General features: G+C 37.2%; 1 protein-coding gene across 6 annotated transcripts in view; it reads right to left on the bottom strand.

Annotated features, from left to right (window-relative positions):
- The window catches only part of ANGPT1 (angiopoietin 1), a 228,262-nt gene that overhangs the window by 22,227 nt on the left and 181,946 nt on the right, over positions 1–24,089 (bottom strand). For 5 of the 6 annotated variants that reach the window (XM_040979411.1, XM_040979415.1, XM_040979413.1 and 2 more), the window contains 2 exons: positions 22,497–22,598; positions 11,236–11,402 (listed from right to left, as the gene is read on the bottom strand). In XM_040979411.1, coding sequence (XP_040835345.1) covers positions 11,236–11,402; positions 22,497–22,598 — 269 coding nt within the window. Of the gene's footprint in view, positions 1–11,075; positions 11,403–22,496; positions 22,599–24,089 lie in introns of those variants that run through there. The other variant, XM_040979417.1, reaches the window with a different exon arrangement.

Below are 24,089 nucleotides of genomic sequence, written 5' to 3'. Positions count from 1 at the left end.
ATGATCGCAGTCCAAATATAAATCTATTAGTAGAAGAAAATAGTCAAAAGAAGTTTTGACAAAAAGGAGAGTATGAATAACAATATTAAATTAATTTAAAATGTACAGTTTTACTAATCAAGAATTAAGGATATGATAGCGGAAAATATACCTAAAAGGTAAAGATCAAGCAGATGTAAATGATTTGTTACAAAAGAAGTACAAGTGAAAGAACTGACAATAAAGTCATTATTCAGAATTCTTGCCTTTTCTCTTCCTCTTCTCTACATTCACAAAATAGATAAATTAGCTTCTAAAGGACAAGATCGTATGAGACAGGTACCTTAATATCAGTAGACTCTAACAAGATTTGGAGTTCAATGTTTTGGGTTTCAGTCAGTTCTTAATTTTTATGATCTTCAGTTGCATTCTCTGTAAGCAGCCTCTACAAAACCAATATTCTTCTAATATTTTTGTGAAATTAAGTAATTCCATTTTCCCACAAATTCTTAGGTGCCCCTTGTATAAATATAAGTAAAGATGCTGAGAATGATGAAATAATAAGAGACACAGATAATAAAGACAGAGAGATAGGCAAGAAGCAAGAAAATTCAGGATAAAATGAACCAAACACCATACTCTTAGGGACATATTCTCCCATACAAAGTAAGCAGAATACGAGGTACAAACAACAAGAAATCAGAGTTACATTGATTCTGTCTGCCAAGTTTAAGGTAAGCATTCTTCTGAATGCAGTGAAAAACTCATTTTAACAAAATTCCACATCATACTCATATTTATGCATGAAAGGAGAGCATTCAAAATGTATATCATCAAAATTTAAGTGGGTTAAAAGTCAGTATACAATTTGGTATTTATCATGAAAATTAATATCCAAAACAGGTTGATCCCATTACAAATGTTTTATTATGAGTATGTTTTGTTTTATCATGCTTGGGATTGGTTTAGATATTAGATCTCATTATAAAATTGTATACTGGTTTTAATTCATTTAAATTGTTTACAGTATGCATTTTTGATTCTCTCCTTTCATGTATAAACATCAATATAATGCGGCATTTTTATAATTTGATTTTATCAACTGTGCAGCTCTTCTCAAGCTCTTGATACAAGGAAGGTTAGTAGTGACTTCTGCTTTAAAGTCCCAGTAAAATTCAGTTCTCAGTGTTCTCTCTGCCAGTCATGAAGCTGGCATGTGTTCAAAATACATGATAAACTCTCGATTCAGCAAAACAGTGACCTCATACACTATCATTGCTGGGTGTCATGGGCTAGTGACGAGAGAGTGCATCTACGGTGTATCTTAAAATGTATACATTTTTCTCATGAATTCTGCAATAATGATACCAAGTTTCCAAAGTTTAGAAGTGCCTATGATAGTAACTGTCTGTTTTTTAGTTTCATAAATTACTCTTCCAGTATTCCTCTCCTCTGCTAGGAACACATCAAACAATTGAGTGCCAACATGAATTATGTGACACTAAGACCCCTGTAAAGATACAGTCCCGTAAACATGCTTCAGTTCCCATGGGGTCCTGTGTGGCCCACATTGCCAGCTCTGAGAGGGTGGGTCATGGTGTAATCTCTCCTGATGCCTAGAAGGCTAAGCCAAAGGTCCCCTCAGAGGGTTGACGGGTTTTGCTTTTTCCACCAAAAAAAAAAAAATTAAATCGGGACCTTGTAAACTTATTGAAACTGGTAGTTTTTGGCATAAAAGGCTTAAGGAAAGTAGGTTTGTTCTTTTATTTATTTCTGTTTTAAGAACAGCAAGAAAGTTGTTTTCTAGCATCCCCTGGGGGAAGACAGGATGGAAAAGGAGAGCAGCATGCTACAAACCACGGAGAGGCCTTGTCTGAGGCCTCCTGCAAAGAGGAAATACTTTCTCTTGTTGTGCTTGGACAATGTGTTGCTATATGGCCTGCAAATAAGACTCCGCTGTGTGCATAAGCAGATTCTTCTATTGACCAAAATCATCAGTGTGCTTATTTCTCTCCACAATTAGCATGAAATACAGTCCAAACTCCTGATCATGGATTATGGCCCTGGGTTATCTGTAGCACAATGAACTTTTACATACCAGATATCTGCTGTTCTCTTATTTAGAGGCGCCCATCTCTGTTTTTGTCTGCGTTGCTTTCTCTGACTGGAATCTCAACTCATTCTTTCCTTTGGCCAGTGCTTTCCGTACTTGCCTGGAAAACCTTCAATTTCATTTCACAACAACCAGGGTATTCCTTTATGAAGCCTTCTTGGCACCCCTTTATCTCCTCCACTGCAACCTATCAACACTCAACCTAGATAGAATTGACCATACTTCTTCAGTGACTAATAGGAGCCCAATCTTGTTTCTTACACAGAGATTAGGAGTGTGAAGTAGAATCATGCATAACTGTAAGAAAAATGCTGTATTTCCTCATTATTCTAGAATCAAGGTTCATAGCTCCATTATATTATTGTAAAGATCTATGGGACCCGGTGCACTGGGATAACTGGATAATCCCTTGCCTGCAGTGCCAGGATCCCATATGGGCACTGATTTGAGTCTCAGGTACTCTGTTTGCAATCCAGCTTCCTGCTTATTGCCTGGTAAAGAAATGGAGGATGTTGCAAGGTCTTGGGTCCCTGAACCTATGTGAGAGACCCAAAAGAGCTCCTGGTTTCAGCGGGCATACCTCTAACAGTTGTCGCTATTTGGGGAGTGAACATGGGAGATCTCTCTAGATCTCCTCTCTTCCTGTAACTCTGACTTTCAAATAAAATAAATCATCTATCTATCTATCTATCTATAGATATGTTTCCTTGATCAAAAAAAAACCAGAAAAAAGCTGGACACAGACTAAAACAGTCCAGTATAGTCCATGTTTGCCTCCTTCTTGTAAACCATTAACCCCATAAGAATACCATGAATGGTATCTGATTTTGTTACTAAAAGTTCATTTCTGAATTAGCCTTTGCTGGGCTTACTCGGTATAGACTTGAGCTACTGGAGTCCTATATCAATATAAGAATCTCAGATGTGGATTTAGAAAAACTGTCGATGCTTACAATATCAGGATACACTTAAATGGCAGAACGATGGACTTATGAATGATTGTGAAGGACTATACTATTATAATGATAAATGGGGATGGGTGGGTGGGTGGAGATCTGAGGCGGGGAGAAGGGAGATCCTGGAGCCTGTGGAACTGTATCATGGAATAATAAAATTAATGTTAAAAAGATGGGAAAAAGAGACATACATTTTAAATAAACGTTCTTATTGAATGTATCTACTATCAAATTAGGAAGCAACTGGTATAGGTTCAGGGAAACAATAACAACATAAACATTTGCTAGCTTGCTGGAGAAATGAATGGATATTAACCCAAATTTCAAGAGAATTATAATACCTTTTATGAAAATGTTTTTACTAAAGCTATGTATTTGAAAGCAAGCTATAGTCCATTAAAGTAAAAATCAACAAGCTAAATGTTGTGTCTATTTTATTATTTTTTTTTTACTTGCTAGAAATTATATAATAGGAAAATTCTTGCATATTGTTTGCTGGACAAGACAAAAGAAACAGGGGCATCTACACATGAATAAATCGGCAAAGTGAGCCTTATGCAAGCAGCAACCTGAGAAGATCAATTGCATTCAAAGCAGGGGGAACCCCAGAGTGGAGCAGGTGGACAGGAGGAGGCTGGAATCCCAACCCTGGAGACTCCCGGATCCTCACCAAGGACTATATCCCAACTGCCAAGGAGATCACAGGGAATTGGAGTATCTTTGTAGGCTGAGAACTCCAAGGTCAACCATTCCCTATCGGATCTCCAACACGGGAGGGAAGAAGCCCAAATCCTTCCTCACAGGATCTAATGACATCGGAACAACAGCCAGGAGCCCTGAACCATTTGCAGAAACAGAACAGGAAACTTACTTCAGGACTTGGGAGAGGAGCTTACTCTGGTCCTAACTTTGGTCCAAAGCTGCAACTTTGGTTCCACATCCTCTCTTGCAATGACCATCAGGGTCACTCTGGAGCAACCCCCCCTCCAAAAAAATAGATCAGATAGACAGAGACCAATAAGGAAAGCTTGGAACAGACAGGAAATAGTTAGCTTGGACTGCCATATACCTTATTAGGTAGGACACAAAGTTACTCCTCACCAAGGAATTGAAGATTTCTCTGCACACCCGTCCTAAAACTTTTCTGCTCCTCAATCGTTAACATATACCTTATTAGAGTTATAAGCCTGTTTGGACTATCCTAAAATTTGTGTAGTTCTGTAAAAACCACACTTGAATACTATAACCCCCTAAATATAAAAATGAAACAGACACGAGACAGCTGAATAGTACCCTATAACCATTTTAAGGTGTATAGCAGCTGGTTGTGTATAAACTAAAATCAAGATATCAGTGAAGTAGTCACAGAATGTGGTTAAGAACTTGCATATTCTAACATATTGGTCACTCAAAATACCATGTGAATTAACTTCACGATGTTGTAAATTGTTGTTGAAGTTGTGTAGTGGCTTTTCATTGAGGGGATGATCCTTTGTCTACTTTCAGACCAGGGATGGATTCCCAATGAAACTGTTCAATATGTCTGGACAGTGAGATGCTGGACTCTCTGCATGGTCCATGCCCGCAATGAAGGAATCATGACTGGTTATGATCTGTACTAATGTAACAATATGGAGGAATTCAATATGGGGGGAGGAGTTGGGGAGGGGTCAGGGGAATCTCAGAACCTATGAAACTGTGTCATAAAATGAAATAATAAAAAAAAGAAGATATATTGCATAGTGTTTTATTAAAAACCTTTCATGAAAATTGCCAAAAATAAACATCTAAGGGCATGTAGGTTAACTATTTATTAAGTAGTGTGCCTTTTCCAGAAACATGGCAAGTGTTTTGAAGAGGCCCTTGGCCTCATAGAGGTGAATGTATAATTCCAGCCCTTGGAGTGTGAGGGTTGTGATAAAGATAAGTACACAGCACAGCTCACAGAAGGGGGTTCCTTACCCATAGACTTAGCAAAGACTTCAAAGAGAAAATCAGATCAGGAAAAGACAGTAAACTCTTAAAGGATAGGTGTGGAGTTCTATAATGTTTTGTTTCATTCAAAGTCTTGTATGGTGTTGTAGACATAGCTCATGACTAAAACAAGAAATTGTGAGGCAGGAAAGTCACGTGAGGAGAAGACATTTCAAAGGGCCTGCTCTCTGAACGTCCAACAGTATCAGTCCTGTCTTCCACTAGCTGCTAGATGTCTGGTCCTTTGCTCTTAACTCTATGTTTGTTCATTCCCCACTGGAGCTCTATGCTTAGGCAACACCTGTCTACTTCTAACTTGCCCAACATATCATGCTATGTCATACGTCTAAACTCTTGCACAAGCTGTTCCCTCTTCCACTCCAATTCTGAATTTTAATGACTATTTTCACATCAATTCAGACCACTGCATGCAAGGTTTCTCAACCTCCTCAAATATGTCAGGGTTCCTTTTCATTTGCATTTTTAAGAATTATTATTTAATTTTAATTTTATGTGTTTGAAAGGCAGAGAAGTAGAAGACACACACACACACACACACACACACACACACACACACCGTCTTCCTTTTGTTTGTTTACTCCCTAAATCCTTGAGACAGAGCTGGATCATGTGAAACAAGCAGCTTGGATCTCAGACGGGTCTCCCATGTTGGTAGCAGAAACCCAAGAGCCTGAGCTGGCATCCACTTCCTCCCAGCATATCCATTAAAAAAAAACTGCAATCAGACACGGAGCTCGCACTTGAATCCAAACACTTCAAGATGGGAAGTGGGCATCCCAAGTAGCCTCTTAACCATTTTGTTAAATAGTCGCCCCAGTGCTTATCGTTCTTGTTAGGAAACCGTGTTCATGGCTCTGTGATTACCTGTCTGCTGATCTGTTACCTGCCAGCTCCTCTATCCTAATGCACACATGTAGCACATACATGAATATACATATCTATGACTTTACTGAAACCTACAAAATCATTTTATCTAAAATCACATGTAATTCAGTGAACCTAAAGTCTCTTCTTTGGTGGATATCACCAGGGAACCCACAGCAATGATCATACCACCTTCCCTTGCACTTTTTCCTGCAGGCAGTGCCAGCTGGGCAAAGCCAAGTGGGCCAACTGGTATGTTTACAGCAAAGCAATTCTCTGAGTTTAGCATTCCTAATCCTGTACCAGGAAGCCTCTGGGAATCCTTAGGACTAACAACATTTTTGTCAGGTTACAAAATATCCAAACTCTGGTAACTGGCATTAGCCTGCTTTCATGCCCAGAGATTTTCAAAACACTTAGCAGACCTGGAGAGGGTACACAGTGACTTTGTAAGACTGTGCCTCTCCCATTTCTGTGGAAAAGCAGAATGTGTTTTCCCGCAAGAATATTTAACGTCAGTTAAAAAAATAGAGTAAAATAAGTGCTGTTAATATAAAAAAAGTCTATGTTTTAGAAAGAAGACACAAAATAAATCATGGTCTAAATAAAAATAACACACCTCTCAAATTGGAGAAAAATTATCTGAAAATAGAAGTCAAAGCTTGATTTTGAAATTCACGGATAGTGACTGCCAGGAGATTCTGTCTATTGTTACACTGTCACCAGCAGAGATGGCTGTAGAAAGCAACTTTTCTCTTATTATTTCAACACATCTGCTACTGGCTTCATCCAGGACTCTGTAACCAAGGATCAGAAAAACGAGCAACATTGCACTAAGAAAAGTGAAATAGCTTTTCCAATATGTGCAAAAATGCAGGGCTCAGACTGACATAAAAGGCTCAAAAGAATTATTTTCAACCCACATGAATTTGTTTTGTCCTTGTAATATACACACGGCATGGGAATTTTATGACTCAAAAATATTGGAAAAAATGGGTTCTCAGAATTTTACTCCTGAGGATCAGACATTTGGAAATGTTACGGAACTTGTCCAAGATCATTCACAAAAGTAAATGCAGATACAAGTCTACAGTTGATGCCTTTTCATTCCAACACACTCCTTTACATACTGCATACTACTTCACAGCAAAGGGCATGGACAAAAATTAAACTACTTGCAGAGTAAAAAAAGTTGCCTTGAATATTTTTTAAGTTTAGTGCAAGTATTTTATTCATCTACTCATGTGGAATTTTTTCCAAAGTAAGGTTTTTAAATGCATCAGTCAATTCTCCCATAATGGCATCTATAAAATGTGTAGAATACATTTTATAATCAGATTGCAATTATAACACATGTATTATAAATAAATATTTTCATTCAACTTAACTGATACAATTTTCTATTAAATAAGGAAAGGCCCATTATCTGTGATAAATTATATAATTAAACCAACAGAGTTAAAGGTAATTTTAGGAAACCAACCGCTTCCTAGATCTGAAGAAGAAAATCACATGGAAAATCAACTTCTAATAAAATTAGAAATAGCACTCACTAAGATTTTGTCATTCTAAGATTAAGGAAAAAGTTTTTATTTGGTTTTCTTTTTTTTTTTTTTGTATACCTAAAAATGGTACAGGAGGCTTCAAAAAGTTTATGAAACTAGGATTAAAAGGTAACTTTAACTTTTGCTGAAAGCAACTTGGAAATTATGCATAGTTTTTTTTTTTATGAAGAGAAACCATCCATGAGATTTTTTAACACCTTTCACACAACTAAATTTATTTCCAAATGGTAAATCCTAATTTTTATGAGTTAGTGACATGGGGCAGAGGCTAATCCTCCACTCTGTGGTGCCATCCCATATGGGCATTAGTTCACGTCACAGCTGATGTATTTCTGTTCCAGCTCTCTGGTTACGGCCAGGGCTCTCCTGCACCCATGTGGGAGATGTGGAAGAAACTGCTGCCTCTAAGCTTCAGATCAGCTCAGCTCTAGTCACTGTGGCCACTGGAAGTGAGCCAATGAATTAAACAATCTTGGTGTTAAAGCTGAATTGATCTCTATACCAGTATTCTTGAATTCTTATGTGATGGGCTGCAACCTAATTTCTGTGCATAAATTAAAAGCCCAATGTTGTAATTTGCCTTTGTAACAAATAGTTAAGTCACAGTCAATCACAGCACTGAACATCAATCGTGGGTAGCCACTGTTGGTTTCATCTTCAAATAGGGCAAGCCCCAACCTGGAATGAATCTGACTTTCTCTGTACTCTGTTGCTGTTTTCTATATATCACCTCACCTTTCTCAATCCTAAATGCTTTCAACACCAGAATGTGTCTGTGATGAATATATATTTTTTATTCTCTAAGGAAATTTTGAATTATATATACATTTTTTCAGACAGAAAGTAATCTATAGAACTCAAGAGAATATAAATATAAAAAAACAATAATGTGAGAGTGTAGTGATATGACAAACATATCATGTGAAAGAATGCACAATCAATGTGAAATTATTAAATATCTCCTCTAGGGAAGTAGTATTATCCAGATACTTGTCATCTAACACCTACACTATTACAGAGATTTCCTGGCTTTATTTGTAGATCTTCCACACTATTGTTGGGATGATTTTTCCAACAGACTCGATACCCCTTTATGTATTTCAATAATGTTCAAGGATATTGAAGCCAAAGTCTACCATTAAGATCCTTCACAAGCCGACCAATAACTACTTATCCAGTGGATGCAACTTCCAGCTAACTTACCCAGGACCTTCCTTGTTGTAATGCTGACTACATTCCATTAATACTTACACCCCCTGCAAAAACTCCATGACTACTGATAATATTATTTACACACCTTAAGCCATCACAGAAATATCTCTTAATTGCTAAGATCCCTACTTACATCTATGTCACACATGTGAGCATCTAGGATGGAGTGCCTTTTCCTGGCCTTGGATTGGGCCACACATGGTTCTTTCAGCTGTTTGGGGAGTGAACCAGTCGATGAAACTTCTATCTCATTCTCAGTCTTTCTCTCTCTATGTAACTCTGCCTTTCAAATCAATAATATATATATAATTTGTAATTTATATTTTTCTAAATTCAACTGTCAGTAATAAAATTTTATAAGCCCACCTATCCGTTTACTGCAGTTACTTTTAGTCAGCATGTGTTAGGAGTACTTAAAAAGTTTTATTTTTTACTTTTAAATTAATATTTTTATTTATTTGAGCAACAAAGACAGATACACTGACAGAGACACAAAGAACTCACTGATTTATTCCCCCAATAACCTGCAACAACTGAGATAGGGTAATGCTACTGGGGGGTAAAAGCCACCAGAACTTAGCTTTTCTTTTTCAACCTTTGTTACACTTTCAATGAAAGAGTGAATAGCATAATTTTACAGAAAGCTTACTTTAGTAATCTTCCACCAGCAGACCTTATGTTTTGATGAGTACTGACTTCCCAATTGAAGGATGAGTGCCTCATCCTAACGCAAAGACTTGTTGGTGAGGATGCAAAATTTCACAGGTATTGGGCATGTTCAGTGGTCCATGGGCTTTTGTGAACAGGAGGTAAGCTTCCTTCCTCCAGAAGATATTAGGATGGCATTCACACCATATGCCCTAAGACCTAATGAAGAATCCAATCATCCTTCTAGTCTTGCTCAATAATCTCCATCCCACTACCATTACCGGGGCTTTACACAGGTACACACATACAACCATGCACTTGTACACACCACGCACACACACAGACACACACACACACACACACCCATGAGAAAAAGAGACATTCTGGAATGGAACCAAAGCAAATTCTTCAGAAACCTAGAAAAAGACTAAAGGAATTATTTGCTCATCCTATTGTCAGGATGTCTGACATTAACCAAGTTTCATATAGTTTCAAGTTTCAATTCAAAACATTTACATAAGAGTACCCCCTGATGTTTTACAGCGGTTTTTCCTTGTTATAAAATTCTCAAAATATTGACCTCCTTGGAAACATTTCTTCTTACACTCCATTGCATTTTATAAATGTCTCTTCTTTGGTTTCTTGAGTTGCCATTAAATATATCATGAACCCCCCACCCCACCCCACTCCACCCATGAAAGTTCAACTTTTCAGATTTAGTTTTTGTCTTCAATTGTGGTGACATCATCACTATTTGTCAACAGAATGATTATTATATCTCAAAGGAGCCAATCCCATACATAAGCCATTAAAATACAATGACTTGTGCCATGAAAAAGACGCAGATAGAAACCATGAGGGAATTTTATGTCGTGAGAAGACAAATAAGCAACAGAAACAACTGAACAAAGAGATAACTACACCGTTGGAAGAAAAACCCAAAGCTTTGGTTGCTATTATCATAATCTATGTCAGGCGCTATGCCACTGTGTTTAACAATCCATAATAGCGACAATATCGAGAGCTAAAAAGAATTATGGCTCAAAATTTACTGATTATGAAACTGAGCTACACAGAGTTAAGGATTTGCCATTTACCAGGTATTGTATTAGTAGTTAGTGATACAAAAGTCATTCAAATACATTTCCTAGTCTCAAAGAATGTTGGTCACTTTCTCAGTGACCTGATGGGAAAGTAAGACTAGAGACCTCAACACTGACTGTCAGATAAGCGGTCAGTGCTTAACAGAATTCCTGGAACAGGGAAGTATAGAGTGTTTGTGGAATGAGCACCATGTTATTTACTTAGTCATATTTCTGTCATTTGTTTTCTAATACACAAGCTACTTAATGAGGAAAACAAGAATCGAACACAATTTGGATTGAGTATATATATTTTTACATCTTTAGTCATGCATTTGAATTTTTGGCCTTCATGTTCATTACCAAAAGTTGTCTCTAAATGCCTCTCCATCTTCTCTTTCAATTAGATCACTTACAAATATATAATTTTACTATCGTCACTTTTAAGACATTTGAAAATCTATTTAAATGGGCAAGTGAGACAAAAGTGAAATTTTGCTTCTAGAAGAGAAAAATTACTATTTTGAACCAATATCATCTTTGTTACTACATTCCATAAATTCCCTGTACTTTCACCATGATAATAGTACCACAAAAACAATGAAATTATACTTGATTCAACATTTTATTCTCTAGAATTTGGGCCAACATGAAAGGGGATCAGACTGCTGTTGATCTCTTTGTCATAGGCTAGACAAAGTGATTTTCATTTTGAAGAATGATTTTTTGTTGTTGTTATTTAATGTTTTCACACCTTTCCCCTAAAACTGTCAAATAGTTAGACCAAAGGTTATTGAGCAGGGCATTTAAACATGACTTACCTGTAGTTTTGCTTCTCATTTCCTATGTGGAACCTGTCGTATTGTGAATACGCCCGGTTTCCTTCCCAATCCATTAACTCAATCCTTAGTGTGTACTGCCTCTGACTTGTTATGGCAAAAATAAACTCATTCCCCAGCCAATATTCACCAGAAGGATTTCCAAAACCCTGGGAAGAAAGAGAGAGATGCAGTTGTTTCTTTAGAGAGAAACTCTTTTCGATTTCAGCATTTAATTTTGTTCCAAATAATAATAACATTTCATGCATTTTTGCCAACTGTTGACTTACTTCAACAATTCTTATGCTATTTTGTCTCCATCACGACTCAGTTTTAACTTTTATCAAAATAACAATTTATTATCCAAATCTGTGTTAATGTGGCAGATGTGGTTTAAATAAATTTTGATAGTTTCAACCAAGAAGCATTTCTCAATTCAACGTTCACTTTTCAGAAGGTTTTCTACTAGTTAATGTAATATTGTGAATGTTATTGTAACTTTCCTCCATGTACACTGTCAGAGTACTGTGCAGCAAATCATGTAGCAGTATTGTTAGGGTTCACAATTCCAATTATGTTCCTGTAACAACTTTACACTTGACCTTTAACTTTGGCAGCTTCACCATTGATACCTTGAAAAAATATTAAAAGCAAGCTTTTAAATCCACACCACCATCACCTAGAATGCCCTACTCTCACATTGGGCTGTTAGAGCAGAAAAGGGACTTAGAAAAGCCAGTTAGTGACCCTGCACTGCCTGCTTTGCATCTCAGTCTCATGATTCTCTTGGGCAATTCTAGTCACAATTGTTAAATGTTCAAGCCGTCTACTTGTGAGATGGTGGGAAGAAAGAAGTCTCCAGAAAAAAAAAAGGTTAAACCTGAATGTTGGAGATACTAATGATAGGAAAATTAAAAACAAGACAAAACTATTAATGGCTGGCATTTTAGATTTTGGGTATGCACGGTGACTTCAGAAACCACTCCTTGGTAATACCTGGAGTTTAATTTGATTTTTTTAAGGATTTATTTTATTTAATTGAAAGGAATAGTTTTAGAATGAAAGAGAGAACTCTTCCATCCATTGGTTTACCCTCCCAGATGATTGCAATGACCAGGACTATGCCATGCCAAAATCAGGAGCCAGGAGCTTTTTTTGAGTCCCACGTGGTTGCAGGGAGACAAATACTAGCGTCATCCTCAGCTGTTTCAGTGAAATTAACAAACAATTTCATTGCAATGATCAGGTTGTGAACTCCCTGATAGTAGCTGTACTGTAGCAGTGAGGCCTCAAAAACTAGTGGAGAACTGGTATACCCTGAGCTTTCAGTAAGTGTTCATTAGGTTCAAAGAAAAAAGCAGAGAGAGAGAAGGGGAGTGTGAAGTAGGGAGAGACAAAGATATGGGTAAGGCAGGCAACGCTCCATCAGGTGGCTGTATTATTAAGGGAGGTAACCTAAAAGCCCCTAGGGTTGTGCTTCAAGGAAATGTTTCTTAAGAAGTTTAATAATCTCATAATAACAGAGCTTTGCTTATAAAACAAATATTTTGGCTCTAAACTAAGTCAAAGCATTTGAGAGTCCTGCATAGTCAATCATGTCAGTATAAACTGCCGAATTTGTCTTGTGTGCACTAAGATCTAGAATACCATGTGCAGTTATCATAGAGTACACTCTGATGACTCACAAAGATGGTCAATTGAGGTACTTTATAATGTCGGTCTTATCTAAATTAAGAAACATGAGAGACAGACTGAAATAATTACAAACATCCTTATTTTATCAATTCACATCACAGAATTTTGAAAACCATTGCTTCATTTCAAACCATATATATGTGTCAGTTTTCTAGAATTATAAATATGGCATGTTCTTCGCTGCTTTCTTCTTTATTGCATCACCATTCTGTTCTTTATTTTTTCTTTGAAATGTTGAGATGCACAGGCTATACAAAATATGCATTAAGTATGCGTACGCACCATTGCTGCTACCTAATGAATTATTTAAGAAAGATACCTAGTGTTTCAAAACAAAACCATTTATGCCCTTACTGTATCTGTGATATGCTATGAGGATTAGTTAACAAAGGGGAAAGAAAGATTTTTACACATTTTAACTTGAATGCCTAGGCTTACTCAACAAGGTGAACAACTGAAAAGTCGCTCCCATAGAAGGTGGTTACCAGGGAATACAGAGCGATGGAGAATATTTGATTAATAGATACAAAGTTATAATTAGATAAGAGAAAGAATGTCTGGTGTTCTATTGTACAGAGTGAGTACAGATAATGTGCTGTGTATTTTTCTTGAAGAAGATGGAGAAGGAGGAGGAGGAGGGAAGACAGAAGAAGGATGAAGAGAAGAGGAAGAAGAGGAGGAGGAGGTCAACACCATCACATAGAGGCTAAGGGTCCGCTTGTGATGCCAGTATCCCATATGAGCACTGGTTCATGTCCCAGTTGCTGAACTTCCACTCCACCTCTCATTGTGACCTGGGGAAGCAGCAGAGGATGGCTCAAGTCCTTGGCCCCTCCACCAGGGTGAGAGACCCAAAAGAAGGTCTTGATTCCTGAATTCAGATCAGCTCAGCTGTAGACATTGAGGCCATCTGGAAAGTGAACCAGCAGATGGAAGATTCCTCTTTCTCACTCTCTTTCTGTAACTCTGCATTTTGGATGAAAATAATTAAGTAAATAAACTAACTTAAACAGCAAGAATAAGGCATTTTAAATATTTTCATCATAAATATAACATCAGTGCTTGAAGCGGCACTGGTATTGTGTACAGTGGTTTGCAACACCAGCACACCATATATGAGAACCAGTTCTAGACCTAGCATTTCTTTTATTTATTTATTTATCTTTTAATTAGGGTAAAAAGGTTCAAGGGCTACAGGAAAGTGGGTAAGACTATTATTTTTTCCATATTGTTTCCTTCATGTTTAAAGGGGGGTATTAAGGGAGAAGGCCCACCCAATTTCCCACCCTTCCCAGGTCCCGGATGTAGGGTATGCTCTGAGGCTCTTGCTCAAGTGGTTGATATTTCAACAGTTATGAATCGCTGCCAATCTTGCCACTCCAAGCACTATGAGGTCTTTGAAGAATGCACTGATTAACATAGTCCATCATAGAGTCTCCGTTTACCCCGTATTTTGCTGCCAACATATAGCTGAGATTAGACCTAGCATTTCTTAGCAGAAACCTGGACAGGCAGTAAGTAGATGGTGGCTAACATATCTGGGCCCCTGATGCCAATGTGGGAAATTCAGAGAGATTCTGTCCTGCCCAGAGCCTGTTGTAGACAATGGGACTGAACAAGCAGGTCAAAGAATTTTCTCGGGCCTGGCGGCATGGCCTAGTGGCTGAGGGCCTCGCCTTGAATGCACCAGGATCCCATATGGTCGCTGGTTCTAATCCCGGCAGCTCCACTTCCTCTCTGTCTCTCCTCCTCTCTGTATATCTGACTTTGTAATAAAAATAAAATAAATCTTAAAAAAAAAAAAGAATTCTCTCTTTGACTCTCCCTGTTTTTCTATTGCTCTGCATTCTAAATAGACACACAAATATATTTTCTAAAATGGGTAAAAAGAAATATTTGTATGTTTAAAGCTCAAATAAAATATATTCATATTTATATGCACACTTTTACTGTAGCACAAGCTTAACTTAGTTCCTCGATTCACTGAAGATCCCTTGTGCAGAGTGGATTGGGTATAGATGCTGTTGGAGGCTCCTCCTGCCACTCAGAACCAAAATGTAGAACTCATTGAAATTGGTCCTCTAGTGGCTCCTTCTTTCCATGTTTAAGATGCTCAAGCCACACTTTGCAAAGGTTCCACAGTAGCAGAAAACAATACAATTGTGGATGTGTATTTGTGGCAGCTGGTGCTACACACCAGGGAGAAGATCACTGCGTACAGAGCTGAAAAATCAGAGTTAGCTCTTTCTCCATCACATCAGCTCTTGGGAAGATAAACACCAGCGGGTTTTCCCCTGAATCTCTCGGTAGTTTGGACATGTCAAAACTCCCTGTAACCACTTGACGATTCCCTTTTCTATGTGACCATGGACCAGGGAGTCAGCAATTGAACCGAATGCGAATAAAGAGGCTGGGAATGATGAAGTGTTAAGATTTAGGTCACATATTTTCATGCTGTTGAAAGCATTGTGTGGATAAAACTCCCAAGCTTCCCCAGGGAAAAGTGTGATGTGAGGCAAACCCCAGGAATGGATCAGCAGCATAGAGTCATTCTTAGAAACGCCTCCATCCCCAGCTCAGCCTGCAGGCCAGCAATCATGTGAGTGAAAATAAATACTTTTTCCTTATACGTTGCTTTTAATTGTTTCGGGGGGTGGGGAGGAAGAAGCAATTGGAAAGAAAGCAGCAAAATCATCCTCTAGAAACCAAAGTTCTGTTTTGTACACTTTCCCAAAGTGCTCTCCTAGAATGCTTTATGATACACGGGATATGCTTGATTACAATGAATCAACATGGTCGTTAGCTAGTTCATGGGGGAAACCTTCTAATAGCCAAGTGCAGTGCTGCAGAAATGTTTCATCATAAAGATGAAAAATATGTGAAGCAAGAGGAACTGGGTTCCCATGTTAACAAATTGTATTGTATCAGCATGATCACAGAGCTTATGCATAGGAACAAAGGCTTGGCTTGGGTCAAACAACGTTTACTGCTTATCTCTGTTCCAAAGCGAAGCCTTGCTCTGACATACACATACATACTTGTTGTGGAACCCCCTGCTTCCTTTCTGAGGCTTGATGACCTTCTATGTTAGATGAACATTAACTATACTATTTCCAATCCCAAGATATGAGAATAAAATATGTAAGGACCTCAAAAAGTTTTTAGAAAATGAAGTGAAAAGATAAGTTCACTTTCTTAAAAATAGTTTCTGAAATCTATGAATGTGAAGGGTCTTCAAACCTTTTAACAATTTAATGCTAAGCAGCCAGCTTCCTCCTCTGTGTGACAAAGGAAACAAAAAAATTCTAGAGGCTTGTCATAACCCAAATCTAATGAAACAATTTGATAAAAGGCTTTCGGTTTGCGGAAATTCTGTGTTGTAATGACAAGTTGAGTTTAGGTATGTAAAAATAGGTATTGCTGTTTTACTCTAAGAAGCTAATTAAGTTAAATAATAAAAGGAACTGCTTGCTAAATTAAGGTACAAGTAACAGCAAATTACCTTCTTATTCCTACCTTAGCTTTCTGTTGCTAAAGTGTACCTGTCTCATCGGTTGCTCCAGGTTCTATTTCTTTTAGTCCCTCTCTTTCTCCCCATAGTTCACAGGTTTTAGGATATACGCAGGAGGGAATTTTAAAGGTCTTATAATTATGATGATTAATGAACAGATATATGACAGTTTCTCTCAGCAGATAATTGTGGAGCTTTAAAAGAAGACTACCCCAGAATATGTGGGGTGGTCTTAGAGATCTGTATATTAAAAAGGTTTAACAAACGAGACTTAAAAAACCAAAGCTAGAAACCAAGTATGATGTGGACTAGCCATTCCAAGCACAAGCCAGACAGAATGTACTAATCAGATGACATTGGGGAGCACCTAGGAACAGGACGAGCATCTTAAAACCCCAACTTCATAGCAAGGCACACCTCAAACATCTGATGAAACTTTCTTTACTTGAAAAGAAGCATCATATCCATATACAAAAATCGGAAATGTTGAATATACATAAAAAAAAAACAGGTTTGCACATAACAACCTACTACAGGTCTACATTTTATCATAGAATAATCCGATTTGAAAAATAGCAACAAGTTAATTAAAAGTGCAAAAACATAATGTCTTCATTTTTATGAACGAAATTCAAGGATGCATGCCATATACTTTGATGGAAACCCCTGGGTTCACTTATTTCAATCACAGCAACATGATAGATTTTGATTCCACAATGAAGATACATTGTTAACCAGTTTGATATTTTCCTCAATGCTTAAAGGAAAAAAAGAGAAATACACCCGAATTTAATACAAACACAGACGAAGACTAACATTCAATAACTTTTACCAAAACCTGAAGAGATGTTCAGTTTCACTTTGCACTTCTCCAAATTAATCAAATAATTGTCTCTGATACTTTATTTGTTTTGTCTGTCAATGCTCACGGAAAGTGTTGACTTTGCATGGACGAGGCAAAATTGAAACCAGACACAGTACACAAATCCTATGGGTTTTATCTTTTTTTCACACAGATAATTTAAAGAAAACACATTTAAATTGAGCATCTCCTTCAAAAGCTGAGAGAGATCACAGGAAGATCTATTTCAAAATGTTCACTTTTTACATAGCCTCCTCCTTTCTGTGTGCTTAACATTTTTCCAGACTCCAAGAGTTCCCTGAAAGTAAGGTATTCAGACTGAAATGTTTGTTGTGGATAGGAAGCTCTGTTTATAGGGGGTAATTATTTTCTAAACAAAGTCAGTTTGTCTCCGGGGCATTAGTCACTGCCTACTATAAAGTTAGTCCAGTTAGAGTGCTATTTAGAACTTCGGGCTTCATTGATCATTATATGGAAAAGTAATGCTGATAATGTTGTTTCCCCAAGGCCACTAAATACTATCCATGTGGCTTGAAGGAGTTAATGTAATTCCCTAAGTGCCTCATTAAACCTCCATCCAGACTTCCTTCAGAGAAAATATCTTTACAAATCCGTAAACCAGATTTTGCTAAAAATCTCATAAGTGAAGCTCTCTGAAAACAAAGCTTAGGAAAAAAAAAGTTTTTTTGTAGGCTCAAAGCCAATGTTAAGAATCAAAGAAGTTGCAAATCTTCAATGGTATAAATATTTTTAAACAGTAATGACCATATATATTATGTATTTGTAATTATATCTGTTGATACCTTTAACATATTGTTCTGGAAACCTTATGAGGCAAGAGGCAGTCTATAGATGTAGACCAATATGACGAATAGGGGGAAGGAAGGGCTGAAAGAATGAAGTGCTATTTCTATACCAGGGAAGAAGAGTGGCCCTCCATGGTATATAACAATATAAAGGTAAAAACTGAAAGGATGGTGTTCATTCCAAGTTCTTTCCTCAAAGGACATCTACTCTAAACTAATGAGATGCGCGGCCAGGTCATCAGAGGCAGGAAATAGGAAGGGGTGTGGCTGACAGGCATTGGCATTGAAAGTCTACATCTGTTATTTGTGGAATCAAGGAGAGAGAGAGCTTAGAAGAAAAAACATGAAATATTTTCTTCTACCTTGTGTTTTGCTCAATGTTAAACAAGCAGTAACATTTGATGACATCATAATTTTAAAGATTTCTTTTGGCCAGAATGCTTCAGAAATTCAGTTTCTTTAACTCCTGGCCTTGCAGTTGATAAATTTTCCAAGTTTTAATAAAGCATAACTTTTTTCATTTAAAAAAGGTTGGAGGGGAAAATTATTAACAAATGAGATCAGTCTTGACAAGTAAAGAAAAAAAAAATACTTAAAATGCACTTGTTAACTACCCCGATACAGAATTGGTCCTGTACCCCCAAGTCAGTCTCTTACTAAATGTGCTGCACTTGCCAGGGGAGCACATCCTTGCAGTTAGTAATTCGTCTATTTGGAAAATCTTCACAATGATAACTTTATATTCATTTTGATGATGTGATTAATTTTAATTAATAGCCTACTTCAGATTTGTCTGAATCTGTATTTGAAATCTAACTCTCAGATAACCCCCATATCTCATTTCTATTTATCATTTCATTATAGGATTATTGGTTTATCTATTTATTCATTTGGAAGGCAGAGTTACAAACAAAAACTGAATGAAAGAAACAAAGAGAGATCTTCTTTCACTCCATAAATTTTTGCAGTGGCCAGTGCCATGCAGGTACAGCGACCCAAGATCTCACGCTCTCCACTGCTGTCCCAGGTGCATTAGCAGGGAGCAGGATCAGAAGTGGAGCAGCTGGTACTTGAATCAGGGCCAATATTGCTTGCAGGCATCCCAGGCAGTTGTTTAACTTACTGTACCACAAGAATGATCCCATCACATCTCATTTTAGTAATGGAAATTATTATGAATTAAGGTGGCTTACAAACATTCTTTTAGCACACTTAAGTAAATTTTCTTAGTCTTTGATGTTGAATCTTGGATAATAATCACTACCATTTATTGACACTACAGTGTGCCAAAGTGCTTTATGGATATTATGTCTAATCTGCATGAGGTCCCTGCAAGGCAAGCAAGTTACTCTAATCATCGTCTCTTTTTAGTGATTACAAAGCTAGCGAGTGCGTTGATTTGAGAAAACATGAATCCCCTGTACTTGGCAGAGTGACATAATTCATATCCCTCTTTCAGATTCTAGACATTCTCCCTTCCCAAATGTTTTTAGAATGACACTGGTAGAAAGAGGCCTTAAAATCTATCCTAGCATTCTAATTCTCTACAATAAGCCTGAAGATGATAATTAACCTTCTACTGAGCTGTTCCCACTGAAAAGGGCTCAAAACTTACTAGGCAGATCATTTCGTGTTAGACAAAAATCAGTCATCACAGACTTTTTATTCACACCTTGATTCTGCATTTCTGGAATGTTCCTCCAATCATTACAGAAGGTCCCACGGAAGTATTAAAATGCAGATTCTATCTCAGTCAGTTTGGGATGGAATGTAACATTGTCTGTTTCTGCAAGTTCCCAAAAGCTGCACTGGAACATGCTTTGAATAACAGACTCAAGGGCTGCATCTATCCATCCAGTTAACTGAAACAGCCATCAGACAGTCCATGCCTAATTCTCTTTTCCTCCAGATTAATCAGTCTTCAAATTTACCTGCTGCCAACATGAATTCCTCTTTCCTGCTTTTCTATTTGTGATCCCTATAAGTTCTCTTGTTTGAAAACCTCAAGGGAACCTGGTGTGATGGTTCAATGGCTAAATTCTCACCCTGCAAGCACCAGGCTCCTGCATGGATGCTGGTTCATGTCCTGGCTTCACTACTTCTCATCCAGCTTCTTACAAATGGCCTGGGAAAGCAGTGGGGGGTAATCCAAAGACATGGGACCACTAAGCCTATAACAGGTTTCAAAAGAAATTCCTGGCTCCTAGCTTCAAATTGGCTCAGCTCTGGCTGTTGTGGCCACTTGGAGAGTGAATCAGCTGATGGAACATCTTGATTTCTGTCTCTGTATGTACATTTGCCTTCCTAATAAAAATAAATAAATGTTAAAAAAGAAAACCTCAAGAATTGAAAGATTAGCTTTCTAAAAAAGAAATATTTTTAATCTAACATTACTATGAAACTGTAAAAAAATCAACTGTCTCTTCACTTAATTTATTTGAAAGGCAGTCAGCTAGAGAGCTTTTCTCATCTATTAATTCATTTCAAAAATGCTTGCAACAGCCAAGGTTTGATCAGGCTGAAGCCAGGAGGAAGAAACTCAATCCTGGGATCTCGCATGGGTGGTAGGAATCCAAATACTTGAGTCATCACCTACTGCCTCATTAGAAGCAACTGGAGTCAAGAGCTGAGCTGGAATTCTAAACCAGATACCACCACATGGGTGTGGGCAACCCAAGCTCTGTCTCAGCCACTGTGTCTAAATGCCTAAATATCGGTGTCTATCAAAAGCTTACATCTTTTAAAATATTTTTAATTTTTCTTTTTTTAAAGTTTTTAATATTCACTCAATTAATTTATGATGCAGTTCTAAAGGCTCTGGGACTTCATCTCTTCACCCAATAAATTCCCCTGTTTTATTATAATAGCATAGTCCTTCAGAAAATAGCTGTAAGCCCATTGTTTTTCTATTTAAGCGTATCCTGACATTGTAGTTATGGAGGAAGGCAGAGTCCAGTATCTGATTGTCAAGATATATTTAACAGTTGCTTTGGGAGTCCATCTTTGATGTGGAAGTAGAAATGCATACTGTATGGTATCTTCGCATCTCAATATGATAGTCTCTTTTATACAGTTCCTCTAGATGACTATATGTACATGCATATTTAGCTATGTATCTATTGATCTGATATTTTGCATGAAAGTTGCATTGTATCAGAGAGAACATAGGATATGAAAACCACATTGAGTTTCCACCTAACTCCAGTGAGATTGGCCTACATTCAAAACTCTACTAACAATACCTGCTGGCATGGGTACAGGAAGAAAGGTTCCCTGCTTCACTGTAGGTGGGAGTGTAGGAGAATACAACCACTATGGAAGTCAATATGGAGAATGCTAAGAGAACTGAAATTTGATTTGCCATAAGACAGAGCTATCCCACTTCTGGGACTATATTCAAAGGAAATGAAATCTGCATATGAGAAAGGGATTGGTAATCTAATATTTACAGCAGCACAAACTACAGTAGCAGAGACATGGAAATAACCTTAGTCCTGTCAAAAGAGGAGTGGATAAAGAAACTAAAGTGCATCTGCTCCATGGAATACTACTCAGCCATTAAAAAAAGAAGAAATTGTACCATTTGCAACCTAACTGTCCAAACTACAGCCCATTATACTCAGTGAAATAAGTCAATCCCCAAAAGACAAATATCAAAAGCTTACCTCTTAAAATAACTAGATCATGGCTGTCATCAGGGATATCTAAATTTCTTTAAATTAAAAAGTAGTTTAACTGCAACAACAATGAAGAGGACAACGGTTCCGGGAAGATGAGGATACCTTTTGCTGTGTTGGAGGCCTCAGTGAAGCATGGCTTATAATTCACAGCCTTATATACTGCTTTCACCTTAGTCTGGTTTGTTCAATATCACCCGGTAGGAAAAGTAAATACCTGACCATTTTAGAAACTAACAAATTGGAAAATGTCTGAAAGCTAGTAATTCTGTGTTTGGAAGTGCCGATTGCACTTGAGAATTGCAATCATAATCAGAGTAGCTCAGCTCATAGCCCGCAACAAGAGGTAGTTTTCTCGACAATCTGGGTCTTGCAGAGCTCGATATGCCTGGATATTATAGTCAGCCTGAGTTCTAGCTTTCCTTCATTGAACTAGGAACTAATCCAGATGATAAATAGCAATCAACCAAATAATTACTGAAACACGCTTTGCATTCTAGTGCACATATGGAAGTGATTTACAGATCATTTCTAAGCGTTTTTTGTCTAATGAAAGTAATATTATTATTATATCACTTTATGTTTCAAGTAACTAAACACATATAAACTGCAAAGGTTTATCACACAGTGAGGTTGACCTTTGCAAAACAAACAAACAAATAACAACAACAGCAAAAACCCCTCAAAGCATGCTATAAATTCTTCCATCTCACCATTTTATATTCTTTCCAGCCTCTTTGGAAATCCAGGCTTCCATCTTCACGATGTTGTATGACAGTCCAACCTCCCCCATTAAGATCCATATTGCAAAATACCTGAGAGAAAAAGTAGAAATGAAAGTGAAGGCTTTGCCCATTTCAAAGAAACATGTATCTGAGGCTTCAAAATAGGAATAGAATCATAGGCCTACAGATAAGAAGAAAAATTGTGATGATAGAAAATGATAATTGAAATCTGTTATTGATTACTTCTGTCCATGATTCACATTTGAATGTTTCTGATTAAATCCCATCAATGATACATAAGTTACTTAAAAACATTTAAATCAGTGAGTTTCAAATTAATATTTTTCATATCATATTGTAAGACATTCACAAAAATCTTTGTCCTAAAGGGAGACAATCTCATGTGCATATTTACATTTTAGGGACATTAGTTAAAATAGAAGATTCTAAATTTTGATAACTTGGATTGAAACAACAAAATTAGAAAATATTTAAGACAAATAACTTTTTTAAAAATCACATATATGTAATTATTTGATATTTTATTGCATATTTACTTCTACATCCTTACACGTGATAGTTCTTGGTTGTTCAGTGCCACATTAGAGACAAAATTTGATCCTCAGCATATGGAGAACACATTACTTGCTTGAATTCAAGTCACGAACAATAAGTAGAGAGTATGACATACTGTAATCTTTCTAACTGCGACAAGCATTTCTTTCCCTTGTGGAAAAGCTGTCCAAATCATTCAAAGACAGGCTTATTTCAATTATTCTAACTGCAATATTATTCATTTAGAAATTGACTCATTTCCCCCCAGAGTTCACCTAAGGAGAAAAACATATTTGTAATGGGATTATCTTTGGAGTGCAATCGCTATAATTGATGGAGCATGAATGTGGCAGCCTGATTATTCAAGGATTGGGCTATGGGGAATCAAACATTAAAGCATTGTGAAAGCTGGCTGAAGGTGTGGATATGATGCAACGGCAGCAGTCACAGAGCTAACCTCCAATTAGAGGGAAAGCATCAAGCATTTTCCCCAAGGCATCGTGTTTGGAGCAGAAATGGCTAAAGGGTATGAAAGCAATGGTTAGATTAGTCATTCAGAGGACAAATTGTCCATGTACTTGCTCTAAGTGAAAGGAACTAAGATATTCATGTCTATTTGTGAGCATGTAAAATTGTTCTCCTGAGGTCCCTGCTTCTAATTTGACAACAGCCACCCACCCAACACATCTTTATTATCCTTATGAACTGTCTCACCTCCAAGATTATAAATTTCTCTTCTCCTCCCTTTCCCAAGGTCCCCCTTCTGTTACTCCTTTAACCCTTCTGTTTCTTCTCTTTGTCCTCTCTTCAACACAATCTCTGTTCATCTTTCATCATTCTTAATTCTACTTTATTAATTTACTTATTTTTCACTCAACAAACTTTCTAGTTTATTCAGTGTTTCTCGGGGGAGATATGATAATTAATAAAATACCTATCTTGACATCAAATGATTCAACACTTCAGGAGTGACTGCTCCTATAGGATTAAGCAGAGACACTGAAGACCATAATTTTAAATTTCAGT

Source organism: Ochotona curzoniae, unplaced genomic scaffold (genome assembly GCF_017591425.1).
Source record: "Ochotona curzoniae isolate NIBS_2020 unplaced genomic scaffold, NIBS_Ocur_1.0 contig_3190, whole genome shotgun sequence".
NCBI lineage: Eukaryota > Metazoa > Chordata > Mammalia > Lagomorpha > Ochotonidae > Ochotona > Ochotona curzoniae.
This window is presented reverse-complemented; position numbering and strand designations above follow the sequence as displayed.